This window comes from Hippichthys cyanospilos, chromosome 7 (genome assembly GCF_059441005.1).
Source record: "Hippichthys cyanospilos isolate Australia breed blue-spotted pipefish chromosome 7, RoL_Hcya_1.0, whole genome shotgun sequence".
Classification (NCBI taxonomy): Eukaryota; Metazoa; Chordata; class Actinopteri; order Syngnathiformes; family Syngnathidae; genus Hippichthys; species Hippichthys cyanospilos.
In genome coordinates this window covers 681,091-699,209 of record NC_142375.1, presented here as the reverse complement: position 1 = coordinate 699,209, position 18,119 = coordinate 681,091, and the positions used below count along the sequence as shown (strand labels likewise).

The window sequence follows — 18,119 nt, the reverse complement described above, 5'->3', positions numbered from 1 at the left end:
TCCTTCCAAGGAGGTCACAAGTTTGGACGCTACTCCGACACCTCCATTACAGGTGTGATTCAAAAATATGCAGGATACAAGCCCTCGAGGACTGGAGTTTGACACCTATAGTTTAGTTACACAAAGTAATCCATTTCCCATGTTGCCATCGGGCGGCCATCTTAGACCACTGAAGACTCCAACTCCAATCTGCCCTCATGGGCGGCCATCTTGGACATTTTATTAGACGTCTCATTACCTCTCACTAGTGCTTCCACCTAGTACAGCATCTGGCTTGGTTAACTCAGCTTGATTCATACGTTTTAGTTTTTTTCAGTTTTTCAACTCTGTATTATTCACATTTCTTCACTGTTTCACATCAATCCACAATCCACCTCATTCAATCCACCTCATTCAAATGATAAGCTCATTAACAGGAGTTTAAAACTCCAGTCCTCGAAGGCTGATATCCTGCATGTTTTTGAATCACGTCATTCACTTAACATTAGGCCTAATGTCACAGATTCACACTATTCCAGTTCAACTTTTCTCAGTTTTTCAACTTTGTAGGATTCATAATTTTTCACAGATTCACATCATTCTCCAGTTCAACTTTTTCAGTTTTTCATTCATCTTCAAATTCCACAGTTCAACTTTTTTACAGTTTTTCAACTTTGTATTCATATTTCTTCACAGATTCACACCATTCAATCGTTCCACATCATTCCACTTTTCAACTCCCAAACCTTCAACGGTTTCACCTTCACACGCAATTTCTTCAGAAATTGCACTTTTTCTAGTTATTGTGTGAAGGTGAAACCTTCACACTTATGTTTTTCTCCACCTTTATTATTATTATTATTATTATTTTTTTTATTCCGACCGTTTTTTAGGTACGTTTCAACTCATTCCCAGTTCATCCAATTCATGCCGTTCAAACTTCATATCATTCTACATATTCATGTTTAGTGCGGGTCTATTTTTCAAGTTTCAACTTTTCATCGTTTTCCTACAATTTAAGTTTTTGTACCGTAAAAATGGCCTAATGTTAAGTGAATGGGCTGGTCTTCGTGCTTTATTTTTAAACTTTAACGTTTTCGATATTTCCTATGTCTCGGTGGCGCATGGGATTTGTGTACGGCATTCGCACTTCATGTTCGTGGGTTCAATCCCAGGCTGCGTCATTTTTTAGTTGTGTGAGTCTTTTTTAGTTAGTGCGGGTCTATTTTTCAAGTTTCAACTTTTAATCGTTTTCCTACAATTTAAGTTTTTGTACCGTAAAAACGGCCTAATGTTAAGTGATTGGAGCGTTCTTCCTACTTCCTTTTAAAGCGTTCACGGTTTCGTCATTTCCCGTGGCTCAGACGTTCTGTTGACGTATATCTACTACATGTTCGTGCGTTCGATCCCCGCTGTGTCTTTTCACACATTCAGTGTTTTTTTCAGTTAATTCAGTATTTTTTTTTTGGTTTCAATTCCTTCCCAGTTCATCCAATTCATGCCGTTCGAACTTCATATCATTCCACATATTCACGTGAAGTGCTTTTTTATTTTTCAAGGTTCAACTATTCATCGTTTTCCTACAATTTACGTTTTTTATACTATTCATATTTAAAGAATTTAGCCTTTTCAAACTGTTCTTACTTTCATTTCATCTTTTCATTCCACAGTTGAACTTTTTTCAGTTTTTTAACTTTGTATTATTCGTAGTTCTTCATAGATTCACGTTCAAAAATACTTCATTCCCTAGTGTGGTCTTACACTGCCCCCCAGTGGCCCAGTGGTAGAGTTGTCATCTTCAACATGTCCGTGTCCCGGTTCGGGCAAATCGCGTTTCACGTTTACAGTTCAACTTTCAGCTACAATTCAAGTTTTTGTACCGTAAACATTGTCTAATGTTAAGTGAATGGTGTTGTTAAGAAGTTTCTGATTATACTTAACGATTTCGTGTTTGAATCGTTCTGTTATTACTATTTACGTCTGGACATGTTTCTCCTGTGGTCATGTGATCTTCCTAGCAACCGCCTAGCAACTAATCACAAGTTGCGTTTCATTCCTCCACTACCAATCAGGACTCTGTTTACACTATCATAGGTTGTTTTGCTCTTTCACCGGTAGTCGGCAGGTATCGTTGTAACGGACAGTCATTTTTTCTGCTTTCAATCATTCTGTGGATTATCTCATTCCTTTCATTATTATTCCGTGCGTCCATGAGAATGTAAGTACAGTTTGAATATGTTGTCCGTTCGTGGTTTTGGATACATGTTTACGTTTGCACGGCTTCACTTTGTCCATTAATGTCTAAGTTGTTATTGCACCTAAGTTTGGTATAATTGCTAAAGGCAAATATACCGTACTTTTCATACTTCACTTTTAGTATTCACGTTAAAGTTTCATCCACAAAATGTGCGTGACGTCACCGCCCACTCAAATCTATTCGGCTCCATTAACCCTTTCCTACCTAACATGTTAACATGATACATGTTTACTTTGCACTGCTTCACTTTGTCCATTAATGTCTAAGTTGTTATTGCACCTAAGTTTGGTATAATTGCTAATGGCAAATATACCGTACTTTTCATACTTCACTTTTAGTATTCACGTTAAAGTTTCATCCACAAAATGTGCATATTTGTCGCATGTTTGCCGTGTGTGCCAATGTGATTCTTACTCCAAACTTCACACATTTCACATTCTCAATATTACTCATATTTACATCTTTTGTGTCCGCATTCGTGGAAATGCCATTTACGAATGACAGTTCAAACCCAGCGAACTACTTCGTGTGTCCTCCACCTGTGTCAATCCAGTCGTACGGGACGGTTCAGGAAGCGTGGAACACCACACTTTTTATTACCGATGCACGCTCATAACAACATTTAGGGCTCGATTGATTTACTTTTTCAGGTGTTTGTTCATTTTGCCCATCACGTCTGTCAACACATCTAAATAATATATTGTTACAAATGTTTTTGCGTAGGTAAACTGCAGCAAAGGGAAAATAAATCCGAATGTCAGTGAAGGTAACATAAATCTAAATGTGCGCGTACTTCCGCTTGCGGATTATTGCCCTTGCGAAGTGTGAGCGGTAAGTCCGGTGCTCTCAAGGTATTTCGATATTAATATTTGTAAATACTTTATCTACACTGCTCTAACAAACTGAAAACAGTAACGTTTTTGTTTTATAAGCACTTTGTTCTTACCGCAATGAGTCATTATCAATTAACTTGGTTCGCTTTAGTTCTCATGCGATAATATACTACTATGCTAAAACCACGTGTGCTAATTTGGTGAAGCGTTTCGACTCGTCGCTGCACTGCCCGTTTTTCATTGGCGTGCACTTTGCAATTCACTTTGCTGTGTTGCGTTTGTGTGCCTAGTTATTTGTTTTAAATACAATTTACATTTTATTATTGTTATTTTCAAGTGTCAAGTCTGGACAACTTGTTTATATCCTGCTGGAATAAAATAAAACCGAATAAATACACGTTGGACACAAAACGAGTACTGGTGATTTAGAATCTTGAATTGAATCTTGACCAAAATCTTCGTGATCAATATTTTGGGCATAATTGTGAGTGTTTGATATTAGATTTTTTTGGGGAAAATGTGTAATTCATACTGCAAAAGTTTTTGAAAGGTGCATAACAGTATATATATAATATATATATATATATATATATATATATATATATATATATATATATATATATATATATATATATATATATATATATATATATATATATATATAAACTGTGTTGTGAGTCAAATATTACCAAATGATTATCTTTGCGTCTACAGATTCTGCTGTAGGACTGTTCTTCTGATCCTGAGGTATGTGCAAATTGCCAACCGATTTACTTAGCCTCATTTAATTTTAAAGAATTGTGGCAATTTTGAGATGACCCCAAACACCCCTCTTTTTTGCTGCTCTACCTTTTTGTCTCTTCCTATTTTCTACCTAATCCCGTCAGTTTAAAAGCATGCCGAGGAAGAACAAAAAATCTTTAGCGGCAAAGTCTTGCTGGCAGCGACGCCGTGGCTCCCAAGCAACTCTTGCACGCTCTGATGATTTTTGTTCTAACGAGGCACCAATATCAGAGATTGATTCATGCCTGGGTGTTTCACCCATTTCAGAGATTGATACATGCCTGGGTGTGTCACCCATATCAGAGATCAATACCTGCCTGAATGAGGCAATTTCAGAGATTGATACATGCCTGGGTGTTATCTGCCCAAATGAGGCACCCATATCAGAGATGGCAACATGCCCGACTGAGGCACCCGTGTTCAAGATTGATGACAACTGTGCCGATGAAGCACACGGTGAGCATGGTGGCGGAATGGCTCTCGTGCAACATATGGTAACGTATGTGTTGGCTTCTCACAGCCAAGCGCATTGGAGATATGGTAAATGGAAAAACAGCCAGTGTGTGACCAACTCTGTTATATTTCTGGCATTCCTGCAGGAGTTAGATCACCTGACCAGCTCTCAGCTTGATCTTGTTCTCAAACAAGGCCATGAACTATATGTAAGTATTATAACTACGTTGCAAGCAGAAGGGCGCTTTGTTCACCGTTTCCTGACAATTGATGAGGTTCCAGGCATTGTAAGCGGGTTTGCAAAGCAGCACATGTTGATAAAGGGTCTTCCTTCGTGTGGTATGTTGACCTCTTTCCTTGGTGAAGTGTATTATCTAAATCTTCGAGATAGACTTCAGTGCTTGACTTCAGGTGTAAACTTTGCTCTTTTGATTATGCAATCACTGTGCATAGCTGTTTTTCGAAACCGTGATGGCAGATTTGGGTTTTTTGATCCTCACAGCCGAGGACGTGACGGACTACCTGTTCAAAACGGCACAGCCGTTGTATTGCTTTTTACATGCTTGAATGACCTGACAGATACATTGATTAAATCTTTCACTATGTCAAACGCCAATTGTGATTCTCAGTATGAGATTATACCCCTTAGCTTTGCATCTGTGGATGTTACTGCTGATGACCATGAGATGGTGCCATGTGCAGAGCGTCCTCCATTGACGTTGCAGTTTGAACGCGTCGACACAAGCCGAGCCGTTGCTGAGACCACGACAAGTTCACGTTCAAACGAATCTGTGCCCCACGTCGCTAAACGCCGTCATGATCTGACGGATAACACTGATGGGTTGATTTTCCCAATGTCTAAACCTCTACCAGACTTGTCAAAAATGAGTAAAGCGAGAAGAAGAAAATTTAAAAGACGGATGCAGGCACAAGAAAAGATGGCCGTTGATTCCGGAGACAAACCCAGCAAAAGGGAACTGAAGCGAATATGCAAAAACGTAAAAGGTAAAGAAAATTACTGTCAGAACGTAGACTTACGACAAAGGAAAAGGTACTATATAACTACTCGTTACAGACAAGACATAGGTTTTCGTTTGAAACAAAGGTCCTATGTTATACATCGTTACTTGGTCGATGAGGGCTTTAAGAAGAAAATCCTTTCCCGTTTATCACATCTCTATAAGACAGATGATAGCTTTAAGTTGAGACGGCGCTACTACATGACAAAGCGATATCAGAATGATTTTGCTTTTCAGGATAAACAGCGCTTTTACATGAAACGAAGATATCGAGAGGATCCAGAGTTTCAAGCTCGGCAGCGCTCTTACGTCAAACAAAGATATCGGGATGACCTCGAGTTTCGAGACCGACAGCGCCTTTACATTAAGCAAAGGTATCGGAACGACATCGGCTTTAAAGCCCGACAGTGCTTCTACATCACAAACCGTTACCGAAATGATCCTGGATTCAGATCCAAACATAAGGAAGTCATGAGACGGGCAATGAAAACAAAGTACGACTCATCGAGAACAAACGTGTTGCGTTGCGCAAATAAAATTTTGAAAAAATACAAAGTGATAAAGCAACTATCGAATGACAGAATCAATTGTGAAATCACTAAAGCTGTGGAGCTCTTCAAAAGGCAAATTACATTTGGACCCACTTTTGTCTGCACTGTTTGTCACCGAGCATCATTCGCGAACCAAGTGCGCATTTGTCGGCGTCGCTCTTTTGAGAAAAACAAACATGTTGTTGAAAGCTGCCTCACGGGAAAATTTCTTCATATTTGTCACCGTGAATGTGATCCATCGTGCAAAGTACCAGAGGAAAGAAAACAAGAGTGGCTTTGTCACACTTGCTTCGCACATCTCAAAAGTGGCAAAATGCCAGCGCTAGCAGTCGCTAACAATCTCCAACTGGCAGATATTCCGAATGAACTTTGCGGGTTGAACATATTGGAGAGGCATCTCATATCAAAGTATGTAGTTTTCGCCAAAATTTTTCCTCTTCCAAAAGGTCAGCAACGAGCCATTCGTGGAAATGTTGTGTGTGTTCCATCGGAAGTACAAGAGACAGTCAACGTCTTGCCACGACCCAGGAGAGAATCCCAAGTTTTGCGAGTGAAGCTGAAGCGACGGCTTTGCTACAAAGGTCACCAGGTATTTCAAACTGTCACTTGGCCTAACTTAATACGTGCTCTGATTAAACTGAAGCAGGTCCATCCATGACTTTTGTGACCCGACGCGCACCGACGATGAAAGTAGCTCTTCTGAAGACGGAATGAATACGAGTGACTTTGATGAGGAAGATCTGGTCCAGATAAACAAATTTGAGAGTGATGCTCTCCGCGAAACAAACGATGACAAAGACAATGGCGAGCGTGACGAACCGCAGCAACGTGCCCAAAATGTGCAAGAAGCAGATGAACCCAGTGGTGGTGTAATATTTGAATCATGTCTCCAACCTAACGATGTATCGGAGGAAATCATGAGTTTCACTGAGGGAATTTACTCCGTTGCTCCCGCAGAAAGGAATAGCCCGGTAAGCTTTTTCAAGACTCCCAAACTTGAGGCTATGGCTTTTCCGGTCCAGTTCCCGACCGGGGAAAACACTCTCGATGAAGAGAGGGAGATTAAACTCACGCCGAGCAAGTATTTCAAAGCCCGACTGTCCTGCGTGGATGAACGTTTTGCCAGAGATGCTAACTACTTGTTCTTTGCTCAGTTTGTGACTGAAATCCACCAGGCCACATCAAGCATAAGAATACAGCTACGCAAAGGTAAACCTTTTACAAGAGACGGTCGACGAATAAACAATGCTATGTTGCAGGATAAACTGGAAGTTGAAAAACTGATACACAGCAAAGACGCCGTCCGCTTCATGGTGCCGTTAAGGGGCACCCCGGCCTATTGGGAGAAATGTCTCAAGGACCTTTTTGCCATGATTCGGCAGCTAGGCACACCCACGTTCTTCTGCACGTTCTCGGCTGCCGAAATGCGTTGGGAAGAAGTCATCACCGCCATCAAAGCGCAGCAAGGTGAACGGGTGATTTTCGCCGACCTCGACTGGGCCGCAAAGTGCGAAATTCTCCGCAGCAATCCGGTGACGACGATGCGCATGTTTGACAAACGTGTGGAAGCTCTGTTTAGAGACCTGCTCCTTTCTCCGGCGCGACCTGTCGGAAAAGTGGTCGATTACTTTTACAGATTGGAGTTTCAGCACAGAGGAAGTCCGCACATCCATTGCCTCATTTGGGTTGAAGGCGCCCCCGTTTTTGAGGAGGCCTCAGACCAAGAGATCTGCGATTTCGTGTCGCGCTACGTTTCCTCCGAGCTGCCCGATCCGGAAAAGGAACCCGAACTCCATCGGAAAGTCACAGAGGTTCAGATGCACAGTAAGTCTCATTCAAAGACGTGCGTCAAAGCACCCGGCGCGCAGTGCCGTTTCGGTTTGCCCAAACTGCCGTGCGAGAGAACCATGATCATGAGACGTGAAGAGTGCGATGGAGAAAATCCAGAGAAGGAGAAGCGGTCGGCGCCAAATCCCAAGCTTGCAGATTTGCAAAATTTGCTGAACGAACCGGAAACGGCCTCTCTGACTTTGCCGCAGCTACTGGCTAAGTGCCAGCTCACCGATGACGAGTACATGGAATGTTTGTACTCGATTGCCGCAAAGACCTCTGTCGTGCTCAAGCGAGAGCCCAAAGACTGCTGGGTGAACAACTACAATCGACATCTGCTTCTTGCTTGGGACGCGAATATGGACATTCAGTACATTCTGAACGCTTATTCCTGCGTTACCTACATCTGCAGCTACATCAGCAAAGCTGAACACGGCCTGAGCCAGTACCTGAAATCGGTGATCGAGAACTCCCGCTGCGAAAATGTCAACGAGAGCGACGAGATGAAACAAATCATGCAAGCGTACTCCAAGAAAAGAGAGGTGAGCGCGCAAGAGTGCGTCGCGCGCGTATGCGCCCTACACATGAAGCAAGCGTCCCGCAGTGTGGTTTTTGTACAAACCAGTGACAATGCGCTGAAAATGAGTTATCCCCTCTCATACCTCGAGGGCAAAACGCACGAGTCCGTCGAAGTGTGGATGAGCGGCTTGCCGGAAAAGTATAAATGCAGACCTCAAACGGAGGAATTCGAAGCAATGTGCTTGGCCGATTTTGCCTCGACCTGCAGAATCGTGTACGGCAAACAAGCGAAAGGCACAAATGTTTTCCCCCTGCTGAACGACATGGGGTATGTCCAAAAAAGGATAGGTAAACACGCCGTCATCAAATACTGTAAATTCTCGCAGGAAAAAAATCCAGAGGAATTTTACTGCACGTTGCTCAAGCTCTACCTGCCCCATCGTGCCGACTGCCAGTTGAAGTCCAGCCACTATCCTACGTACAAGTTGTTTCACGACCATGCCTTTGTACAGTTGCCGGCCGCCGAGCACCCAGAGGCCGTTGTGCAAATTGTCGACCGGAACAGAGAGAAGTATGAGAAGCACAGCAGAGATGTTGACGACGCCATCCGAGAGGTGGAGGAAGGCGGCATCATCTTGAAGAGTGGTGTCAGCTAGCGCCGGAAAGCGAACTGCAACGACTCGAGTGCATCGAGGAACTCGCCGCAAGAGATGATCCCGGCGACGCTGTGGAAGAAAACGTACCAGACTACAACGTCAGGTCCAAGGTACCGGAAATGTCCATCGCGACGGAAGCCGCTCTCATCGATCCGGCCCTATTGCGAGACATGTATCGGAACCTGAACCGGAAGCAAGCGTGTGCCTTCTACCTGGTCAGAGATTGGTGCATACGACGCGTGTCTGGCTTAAAACCGCGTCAGTTCTTCTATTACGTCAACGGCGGCGCCGGAACGGGGAAGTCACATTTAATTAAATGCGTTCACGCAGAGGCTACAAAAATACTGCGCAGACTGCCGCGCCTTGCTGAGGAAGCGGACATTTCCAAACAGACGGTAATTCTCGCAGCCTTCACCGGCACCGCGGCCTTCAACATTTCAGGTACGACTTTGCACTGCCTACTGAAACTGCCGAGAAGCCTCAAACCCCCGTATCGCGGCCTGGGCAACAAACTGGACGAAGTGAGAGCGGAGCTATCGCTCGCCGAAATCCTCATCATCGACGAGATCTCCATGGTGTCGAAAGACCTCTTTGCGTATGTCGACGCCAGGTTGAAGCAAATCAAAGGAATCAATTTACCGTTTGGCGGCATGTCCGTTATCGCCGTCGGGGATTTCTATCAGCTCCCTCCGGTGAGACAGTCCAAACCTTTGTGTGTTTACGATCCCACCAGGCTGGACCTTTGGCGCGACAGCTTCGAAATGATAACGCTGACCGAAATCATGAGGCAGAAGGATGACGTTCCGTTCGCCGAACTGTTGAACCGACTTCGCGTCAAGGAGAAATCCCACGAGCTGTCGGAAGTGGACAGAGCTTTGCTGGCTACGACCTACGCCGCTCCGGAGAACCGCCCGAAGGATGTTCTGCATGTTTTCGCCACCAACAAGCAGGTCAATGACCATAACAGTCAGATGCTGAATCTGCTTCACGATGAAATTGTGACCATCGACGCAGACGACTACAAGAAAGACCAAAGGACTGGCAGAATGGCGAGACAAGCCGTCCCCGTCCAAGGGGCAAAGAACGAGTTGCCGGACTCGATAAAGGTGGCCGTCGGCGCTCGGGTTATGGTAACCCGCAATATCGATGTGCAGGCGGGTTTGTGCAACGGTTCCTTTGCGAGAGTTGTCAAATTGGTGCATTATGCCGACGGTGCACGCGTTCAGAAACTTGGGCTGGAGCTTGAAGCTGCGAAAAATGCGGGTGCTGCTGCTAACACCGTTTACATCGCCAGGCAAGAGGAGAAGTTAAAACGGCCAGGAGTGGTGCGTTTGCAGTTCCCCATCAAGCTCGCGTTCGCCTGCACGATCCACAAAGTCCAAGGTATGACCACATCCGAAGCGGTGGTGTCGCTGGAAGGCATCTTTGAGCACGGCATGGCGTACGTCGCCCTGAGCCGAGTGACGTCTCTCCGCGGGCTCCGTGTGCTGCATATGGACGAGAGAAGGATCCACGCCAACCCAGAAATAACGGCCGCTCTAGCCGAGATGACGGACGCGTCTTTGGACCACGTGATGCCGCTCCTTCACGTTATGCCCACTCTAGATCCGACCGACAACCTGGTTGTTGTCCATCACAACACCGAAGGGCTGCGTTGTCATGCGCGGGATATCAAATGTCACCACGAGCTGCACTTTGCTGACGTTTTGTGCTTGACAGAAACACACCTCCAAGGGTCGGCGGATACTGGAAATGCCGTCTTGGAAGGCTACACGGCGTTCCGCCGGAACCGGAGCGTCTCACATTCAAATTGTCCCGACTTGGCGACGAAACGTGGCGGCGGCGTAGGTATTTGGGTGAAAGAACGCATTCCGGCACACGAAACGATCTACATCCAGGGCGTCACCGATATCGAATTTGTCGTGGTCAAACTTGAACCTCCCGTCGATATGTTCATCGCTGCTGTGTACAGGCCTCCGGGACAGAGTCTGCGCTCTTTTGTGCCAAACTTGGAAAGTTTGTTGTACTCTCTGGAAGTGATGGACCATCATCAGATCCTGGTATGCGGAGATTTCAATGAAGATGCGCTGTCAGACTCACACAAGCCCATTATGGAACTGTTTGTCTCTAAGGGTTACACACAGCTCATAAATACGAGTACCACTGACAAGAACACACTGCTTGACCTCATTTTTGTCTCCCGACCTCAGTGCGCAGTTCATTCAGGTGTCCTGCGAACATACTACAGCTATCACAATCCTGTCTTCTGTGTTTTATACACTGAAAGTTGAGTCATGTCCAATTAGCACATTAAGAGTTGTCCCTGTCGTGTTATGGAGCCCTAATGTTAACCTGTGATGGAATGAAATCCGGGGTGATGATGGTCACGCGTGTGTGTGAGAAGGTGAGTAGGAGGTGAGTCAAGTTTCGAGACAACGAAAAAAATAATAATAATAAATGGAGGATGGAGTGTCAAGTCGATGGGAGGGAGTGGTGGAATGATATGTTGACATGCGATGGGTTGAAATCTGCGGTCAAGGTGGATTTAGCATGTGTGTGAGGTGAGCGGAAGGTGAGGAGGTGAGAGACAAAACGCAAAAGAGAAAGTATAAAGATTTCTGCGGACGGAGGGTCAAGTTGATGGTAGGGTTTAGTGGTATTATCACCTTTTGGTTTGTTTGCCAGCATGAGGTGAGAGCAGAAAACAGACAAGGTAAGTAGGTCACTATAATATATCTTTTTGTCGATTGTAAGTGATATAATTTTACTCTCTCTACTTAAAACAGGTCTGTCATTATGGAGAGATGGTTGTTCATCTCAGAATGGAGTGCATCGGTATGTGTCTACTGATTGATTGTAAGTCGGCGACATAATCTTATGTCATGCCGTTGCAGAAAATGAAATGGTTAGGAAATTTAAATATAACTATAATGTTAGACAGAGCCAAAATCTGGGTTCTGCAGCAGCACGGAAATATTCACTCAGCAGTCCTGTATTCCCCTTTTTCTCACAGAGTAGACGAGTGGCTGCCCAAATGCTCACATCATGGAGCGCTGACTTGAAAACCTAGGTGGCAGCCATGCAGGGCTTTTCTTCATTCCAGTGTAAGTTACCGTGAACTATGTCAGTTAAACCCAATTGTAGGTATGCCCAACTTTTGGATTATCGTCCTCACCGCCATCTATTTTGTTATTTTGTAGATCTAAGTGGTTCACATGTTGCCCGTGGCTCCACATGTTCCATTTGTCCAAAGGAGAGCCGGAAGCTCGCCAACGATTTTGAAGACACATCATCATGCTCAACCATTGACAGTTTCCCTCTTGTCTAAACCAAGTCTGTTTTCTGCTCTCTTCAGACTGTCTTCTTTTATTGGTAGGAAAAGGTAAGTTGCTCGTCATCCTTTGTAATAGCTCATCATCCTTTGTAAAGTCAGTCAAAATAGATTTTGTCTCATATATTTTTAACAGTTTATTTGTTCAGGAGAACGAGCCGTCTGTATCAGAACAGAAGCAGCACATATGACTTTACCGCCATGCCATTAAAGGGAATTAAATTTTAAAGATATTGCAATTTATTGTAAGACCACGCCAAGTCTATTAATATGTTTTATGTATTTCCACTTAACAGTTCTGTCTCCCCCTTTTTTCACAGAGTAAAATAATGGGTGCCCAAAAACATACATCGTGGATCACTGCCTTGAAAACCAGGGTGACGGACAATCAGGACTTCTCTTCTTTCTGGTGTAAGTTGCCGTGAACTATGTCATTTAACGCTTTCTGTGCCATGGATGATATTTCTCCTCTTAAAATAGTAATAATGATAATAAATATTAACGTGTAATATACGTCAATCAAAAGTGAAAATATGCAGATCTTTATCAGCTTTTGTTGCCACCCCCTTAATGTATTGTGCTCCATTTTTGTAGTCCAATGTTGTCCACTTGTTGCTTGTGGATCCACATGTTGCATTCATCCAAAGAACAACTGGAACGTCACCACCGTGCGAGGTGTTTGATGAGACATCATCAGGCTTGTCCAGTGGCATTTTCCTTCTGGATTAAACCAAGTCTGTTTTCTGCTCTCTTCAAGACATTTTCTTTTTTTGGTCGGCAAGGGTAAGTAGCTCATCATTAAACCTATCTTCTTTTGTAAAGGCGGTAAAAGTAATTTTTGTCCCATCTATTATTTTTCCTGACCGATGTTGTCCATCTGTTGCCTGTGGCTCCGCATGTCGCATTCATCCAAAGAACAGCTGCAAGCTTGCCACCAAGTAGATGAGCCATTGTATTGCTTGGTCAAGGACCTGTCTTCATCTGGAACAAACCAATTCTGCTTTCTCCTCTCTTCAAGGTAAGCAGGTCATCATTAAACTGATCTTTCTTCCTGAAGCCAGTGAAAGTTGTGTATATATTTTCTTTCTACTTTTATCAGGCTCTTTGTTCAGGAGCAAGAGAGGTTCGGAGCAGAATCACAGGAACACATATGTGAGTGTTTTCTGTTCATGTCACTCTACTTGATTGGGCATGAGTGTGATATACTAATTTGCTGTACTATAGAAAATGAAAAGATGATGTCAGCATCATGTAATCCTGGTTCGGTGAAGAAGTAAAAGAAAGCAGGTGCCACAACATGAAGACCGCAGACAACCAAGCGCTCGCCACTTTTGCGGATTACTTTGTAAGTAGCCAATTAGAGTAGCCAAGTTGCCATTAACCGGTGTTTTAAAAGCAGCATTATTTTTTCCAGCTTTCGTCCTCACCACCCTCTTCACGTTTTCATCATGCGACTTGCTGATGAGTTTATAAAGTCCTTGACACCATTCTATCCTTAGGATGCAATTCATTTTTCTGTTCTTGCACTGTTGTTCATGCATTGAAAAGAACAGTCCTAGTCCCCCGATCCAACCTACATGATACGTATCCGTAGATACGTTTTTGCCATCATCCGTGTGCTCTACAAAGGTTGCTGTATGAAATACCTATTCAGTCATGCATTTGTTTACATAAGTTTGTATGTACCACACTCATGATTTTACGTTGAATCTCTGAGATCAAACAAGCATTCTGAGAGGCACATTTTCTTCAATTTGTCATTGCCTGTGTCAACGTTTACTCTAGCAAATCCGATCCATCCATTCATCCATTATCTGTCGGCGCGCTAAAATGCTGGTGCCTATCCTAGCTGTCTTCAGGCAGTGGGTGTGGGACACGCTCAACTGTTTGCCAGCCAATCCCAGCCCTTGCAAATTATGGAATGAGAACAAATCTGCTCCAAAATCCAACCACTGCCGTTGACACAGACAATGTTGCGTGTAACATGTTAATATTGTATTCCATAACATAAATACAATCTCTCACTCTGACACATTCAAGCTATAAGTAGTGCATCACATCACTAAACAATGAATGTTTGTTCATGTCTCGTTTTTCAATGGTTTACACTTTCAATTTTTGCCAAGCTTGTTTGATCTTAGAGATTTGTTTCTAGTCATTTAATTTTGTTTTGTTTATTTAAGTCTTTGTGCACCTGTTCAAAAGTATTATATCAATTCTTTTTTTAGGAAATCTTAAAGCGGTTATTATGAGATGACCTTTAGTATTTCCACTGTATGATACACCCTCAGCTAAAACATCGTAATGGACTCTATGACGGAGCACTTCCGATTTAGGTTTAAGGTGGCATTTAAATGTACAGTCACAAAACGAAAACACGTTTAGAAGACAAAAATCAATTGCACACCGTTTCTGCTGTTTTCAAGCCTGTTCTACCAACCATTTCCCTGATTCTTCTTAGTATTATTTTTCAGCTATCGCCAACGTTCAGTTCAGAATCAATCAGTTTTGCATGCATTACATCTTAATGATGCCAGTATACTTGAGTCCTTTACAGTTGAAAAATGAAAGTGTCATACAGTGGAAACAACTGTTGATGCTTTCAGACCAGATTTGTCTCCAATCACTTAATTTTTAATTATTACTCTGTGCATCTACTCATATACGCAATATCATTAATTCTTCATCGTAAAAAATTTACTGCAGTTAGGATGATGACTTTCCACTGTATCATACTCCCTCGACTAAAACACTGTAACGGACTAAGATGCAGCACTTATATCGTAGGTGTAAAAATTATAATATTTAAATGTGTAGTCATTCAACAGGAAACTCCTTGAAACTACAGAAAACAAGACACTGCACACCGTCACTGTTTTTAAGGATATTCTACCAACCAGTTTCTTTCAAAGCTTCTTCGCAATGATTTTTCAGCCTTTATATCAAACATCCAGTTCAGCGTCACTCAGCCCTACTTTGATTAAGGTTTTAAGCAGCCAGCATACTCGAGTGCCTCATAGTTAAAAATAAATAAATAAAATGTGTCATCCAGTGGAAACACATTTGCTGCTATAGGACGAAAATTCTTGTTCATTTATTTAATATTTATTTGCATTTCTTATCTATTCATCAATTATTTTATCCTTGTTTCTTTATGAAGACATTTCAGCACAGTTTGTGTGATGGAATTCTATCTTTCCACTGTATGACACCACCTAAAACACTGAAATGGACTCTATGATGCAGCACTTCTGTTATATGTGCAAGGTGGCATTTCAGTGCATAGTCACAAAACGGGTTATACGACACTAAAAAACAACAAACATATTGTACACTTTTTCCCACTGTGTTCAAACATATTCTACCAATCAATATTGCTCCAGTAATTACTTTTCAAATTGCATATACAGCATCCAATTCAACACCATTCAGTGTTACATCGATTATGCTGCCAGTATACTTGAGTGTTTTACAGTAAAAAAAAGTGTCATACCTTTGGTGTTATACGGCCAGGTTTTTAAATGCCGCAAAGACATTGCGTTCCCTCGGGATTTTCTTAAGGTATCAAATTTCAGAGATGTTTTTTCCATTCTGCTTCTACCTGATGTATTTCAGACAAAGTGCTGTGTTACTTTAGTTCAACAGAAAATAGAATCAAAATGAATCACGCCTTTTGAATTCCCCCTTGCCCTCTTCAAACCTGGTAAGGCAACCTGTTGCAACACCTGGACTGCTCACACTCATCTACTACAAGGACCTTGGATGAAGTAGTCAGTACGACTGGGACCTCTAATCTTTTCCTCTTGAGTACTGAGCGGTGACTGTATGTTGCACTCAAAGCTCTGCAGTCTACTCACATTACAGCGCACAACTCTCGCAACACTTTTGTGAAGTAATGCACTTGCAATGTAACTAATTCACATCATACCTCTGACAATATATGGCACTCTGATAAACAAACGTGTGAACCTGTGCGTAAACATCATTTTGTCCACAGTCGGCTTGACAACCTTTTGTTGAAAAAACTCATGCTTTGGGTTTGAAATGTGGGAAAACAAGTGAAAAACAAAACAAAAAAAGGTACTACGATGACAAAGCAAGAAAAAGAACAGCAGATGAAACGCTTCCTTCCATCCATTCTTCAATTTTCACAAGCGCCACAGGCTTCCTATTGTGGCCACTAAGCGCAACCAATGAGCACATGGCTAATTAATATGGTAATTTGTTGACATGTTAGGAACGCCTACTGCTCTCCAGGAAAACAATACGTAATTGGCTAATTAATATTGTGATTTATCGCGTGGAGCGGTGAAGCTAATGATCCCTACGTATTGGTATCGTGTCCCTTGCCCGATTTGAATGCAACCAAAAGCAAGTCATCTCAACTTGGACGAATGTAGCCTGGTACGCAACCAGCTTCTTTATCCCACTTCACGGGAAGCAAACTGTCAGCGCACAGTGGTGTAGTGGAGTGCATATTAAGTATACACACTTCTATGCAGAATAAGTATTGCGTATACCCACTTCTCATCTCTCCTGATGGGCACCTTTCAGTAATATCCGATTGCCTCTTTTCTCTCAAGAATTGCTCGAATCGAAACAATCTGTACCCCCCCCCCCCCCCCCCCCCCCCCCCCCCCCATAGAATTTGAAGTTTGCCAAACATGGCATGATCCTACTGCTAGTTGACAGTTTGCTTCATCGCTACTAAATGCGGGGAACTCACTGTTTTGCCATGTCCATGTCCATCCTAGTACGTGTTTTATGTTTTTTGTGCCTTCCTAGTCAGTCATAAATGTTTTTTTTTGTTTGTTTTTTTTTGCCATTGAACACTGTCTTTTTTTCCAATTCATAAATATTTTTAAATAAAGTCATACTACACGGTCTGATCTCGGCTATATTACATCCATTTTTATTGGGGTTAAGCCATCAGCTTCTTTATCCCACATTACGGGAAGCTGAATGTCCGCGCACAGTGGAGTGTGTATTAAGTATACCCACTAACGTGTATAATAAGTATTGCGCATACCCACTTCTAATCTCTCCCGATGGGCACTTTTCAGGAATATCCAACTGTCCGATTGCCTCTTTTCCCCCGAGAATGGCTCGAATCCATTCGAGGAAGTTTGATCCGTCAGCCGCATAAACTAATTTTTGACGCACGGATATGTGTTCCTATTTTACAATAATCGCGATAGCGCGTTAGCTGAGGTTGCTACGGCATTATTTTCAATAAAAGAAGCAGTCAGACTAACCAATGCCCAAGTCCATCCTTGTTCGCACACATGCAGGAATATTACTAAAATCGAGTATCGTCTAAAGGTTATGACGTGTCTAGCCGAATCAATTAAGAGTGCCCCTGTTAAGGACACGGAATTGTGTTCCATTTTACTTTATAAATTGTTGTCTTTTGGCATACGCGCGCGATCATAAACTTGTTGAAACACGGATGTCGCTTAACATTGGGTATTTATGGTCAAATGAACTCAAACCTCGTCGCGCAGAAAAGGAGAAGCAAAATCTCGGAGCGCATTTAACACAAACTGCCGAGGCGGTCAATAACCGCTCACAATGCCAACCCTCAAAACAGAGCGGAAAAAAATAAAACGTTTAACAAAAAAAGGACGTGCGGCTTCATTACCTAATTAAGGGGGATGCACAGGTGCCGGTTGCCAAGCCCTTGTGTGCTTCTCGATGTTATTATTACGCTTTTTAAATAGTAAAAAATGTGTGGTCACTGAAGGCATTGAGATAGGATGCACAACAGCCATTACAGTTTTGCGGCCTTTACCGTTTTAATTTCTAAATCCCCCTTCCCGTGAGTAAGCGTCTAATTGATAATTATAACTGATAATTTGCAGCTGTCCGCCTTAAGGTGCGGGACTGCTTTAAAAAGGGGCTCACCTCT

General features: G+C 42.9%; 1 protein-coding gene and 1 long non-coding RNA gene across 3 annotated transcripts; both read left to right on the top strand.

The window, feature by feature from the left end:
• Positions 1-3,895: 3,895 nt before the first annotated feature.
• Positions 3,896-4,921, top strand: LOC148420582 (uncharacterized). Of its 2 annotated transcripts, none has more exons than XR_015866210.1 (2): positions 3,896-4,351; positions 4,452-4,921. It is a non-coding gene; the product is annotated as an uncharacterized LOC148420582 (long non-coding RNA). The 2 variants fall into 2 exon arrangements; XR_015866209.1 differs by having other exon boundaries at positions 4,216-4,308.
• A 1,958-nt stretch (positions 4,922-6,879) lies between these two features.
• LOC148420581 (uncharacterized) lies at positions 6,880-16,820 on the top strand. The gene is made up of 13 exons (XM_088419078.1): positions 6,880-7,881; positions 8,152-8,247; positions 8,737-8,871; positions 8,919-11,785; positions 11,894-11,984; positions 12,081-12,262; positions 12,348-12,456; positions 12,532-12,622; positions 12,806-12,994; positions 13,132-13,229; positions 13,311-13,363; positions 13,436-13,556; positions 13,626-16,820. The coding sequence occupies exons 1-4, from the start codon at positions 6,880-6,882 to the stop codon at positions 11,169-11,171; spliced, it is 3,486 nt and encodes a 1,161-aa protein (XP_088275204.1). The 3' UTR covers positions 11,172-11,785; positions 11,894-11,984; positions 12,081-12,262; positions 12,348-12,456; positions 12,532-12,622; positions 12,806-12,994; positions 13,132-13,229; positions 13,311-13,363; positions 13,436-13,556; positions 13,626-16,820.
• The last annotated feature ends 1,299 nt before the right edge of the window (positions 16,821-18,119 follow it).

Bases quoted from the DNA above. Each gene is read 5' to 3' on its own strand.
- LOC148420581 (XM_088419078.1), top strand. From the start codon at position 6,880: ATGGCTTTTCCGGTCCAGTTCCCGACCGGGGAAAACACTCTCGATGAA. The intron at 7,882-8,151 runs GAACCGGAAACG...GGCCTGAGCCAG, and splicing joins ATTTGCAAAATTTGCTGAAC to TACCTGAAATCGGTGATCGA. The intron at 8,248-8,736 runs GTGAGCGCGCAA...GCCTTTGTACAG, and splicing joins CGTACTCCAAGAAAAGAGAG to TTGCCGGCCGCCGAGCACCC.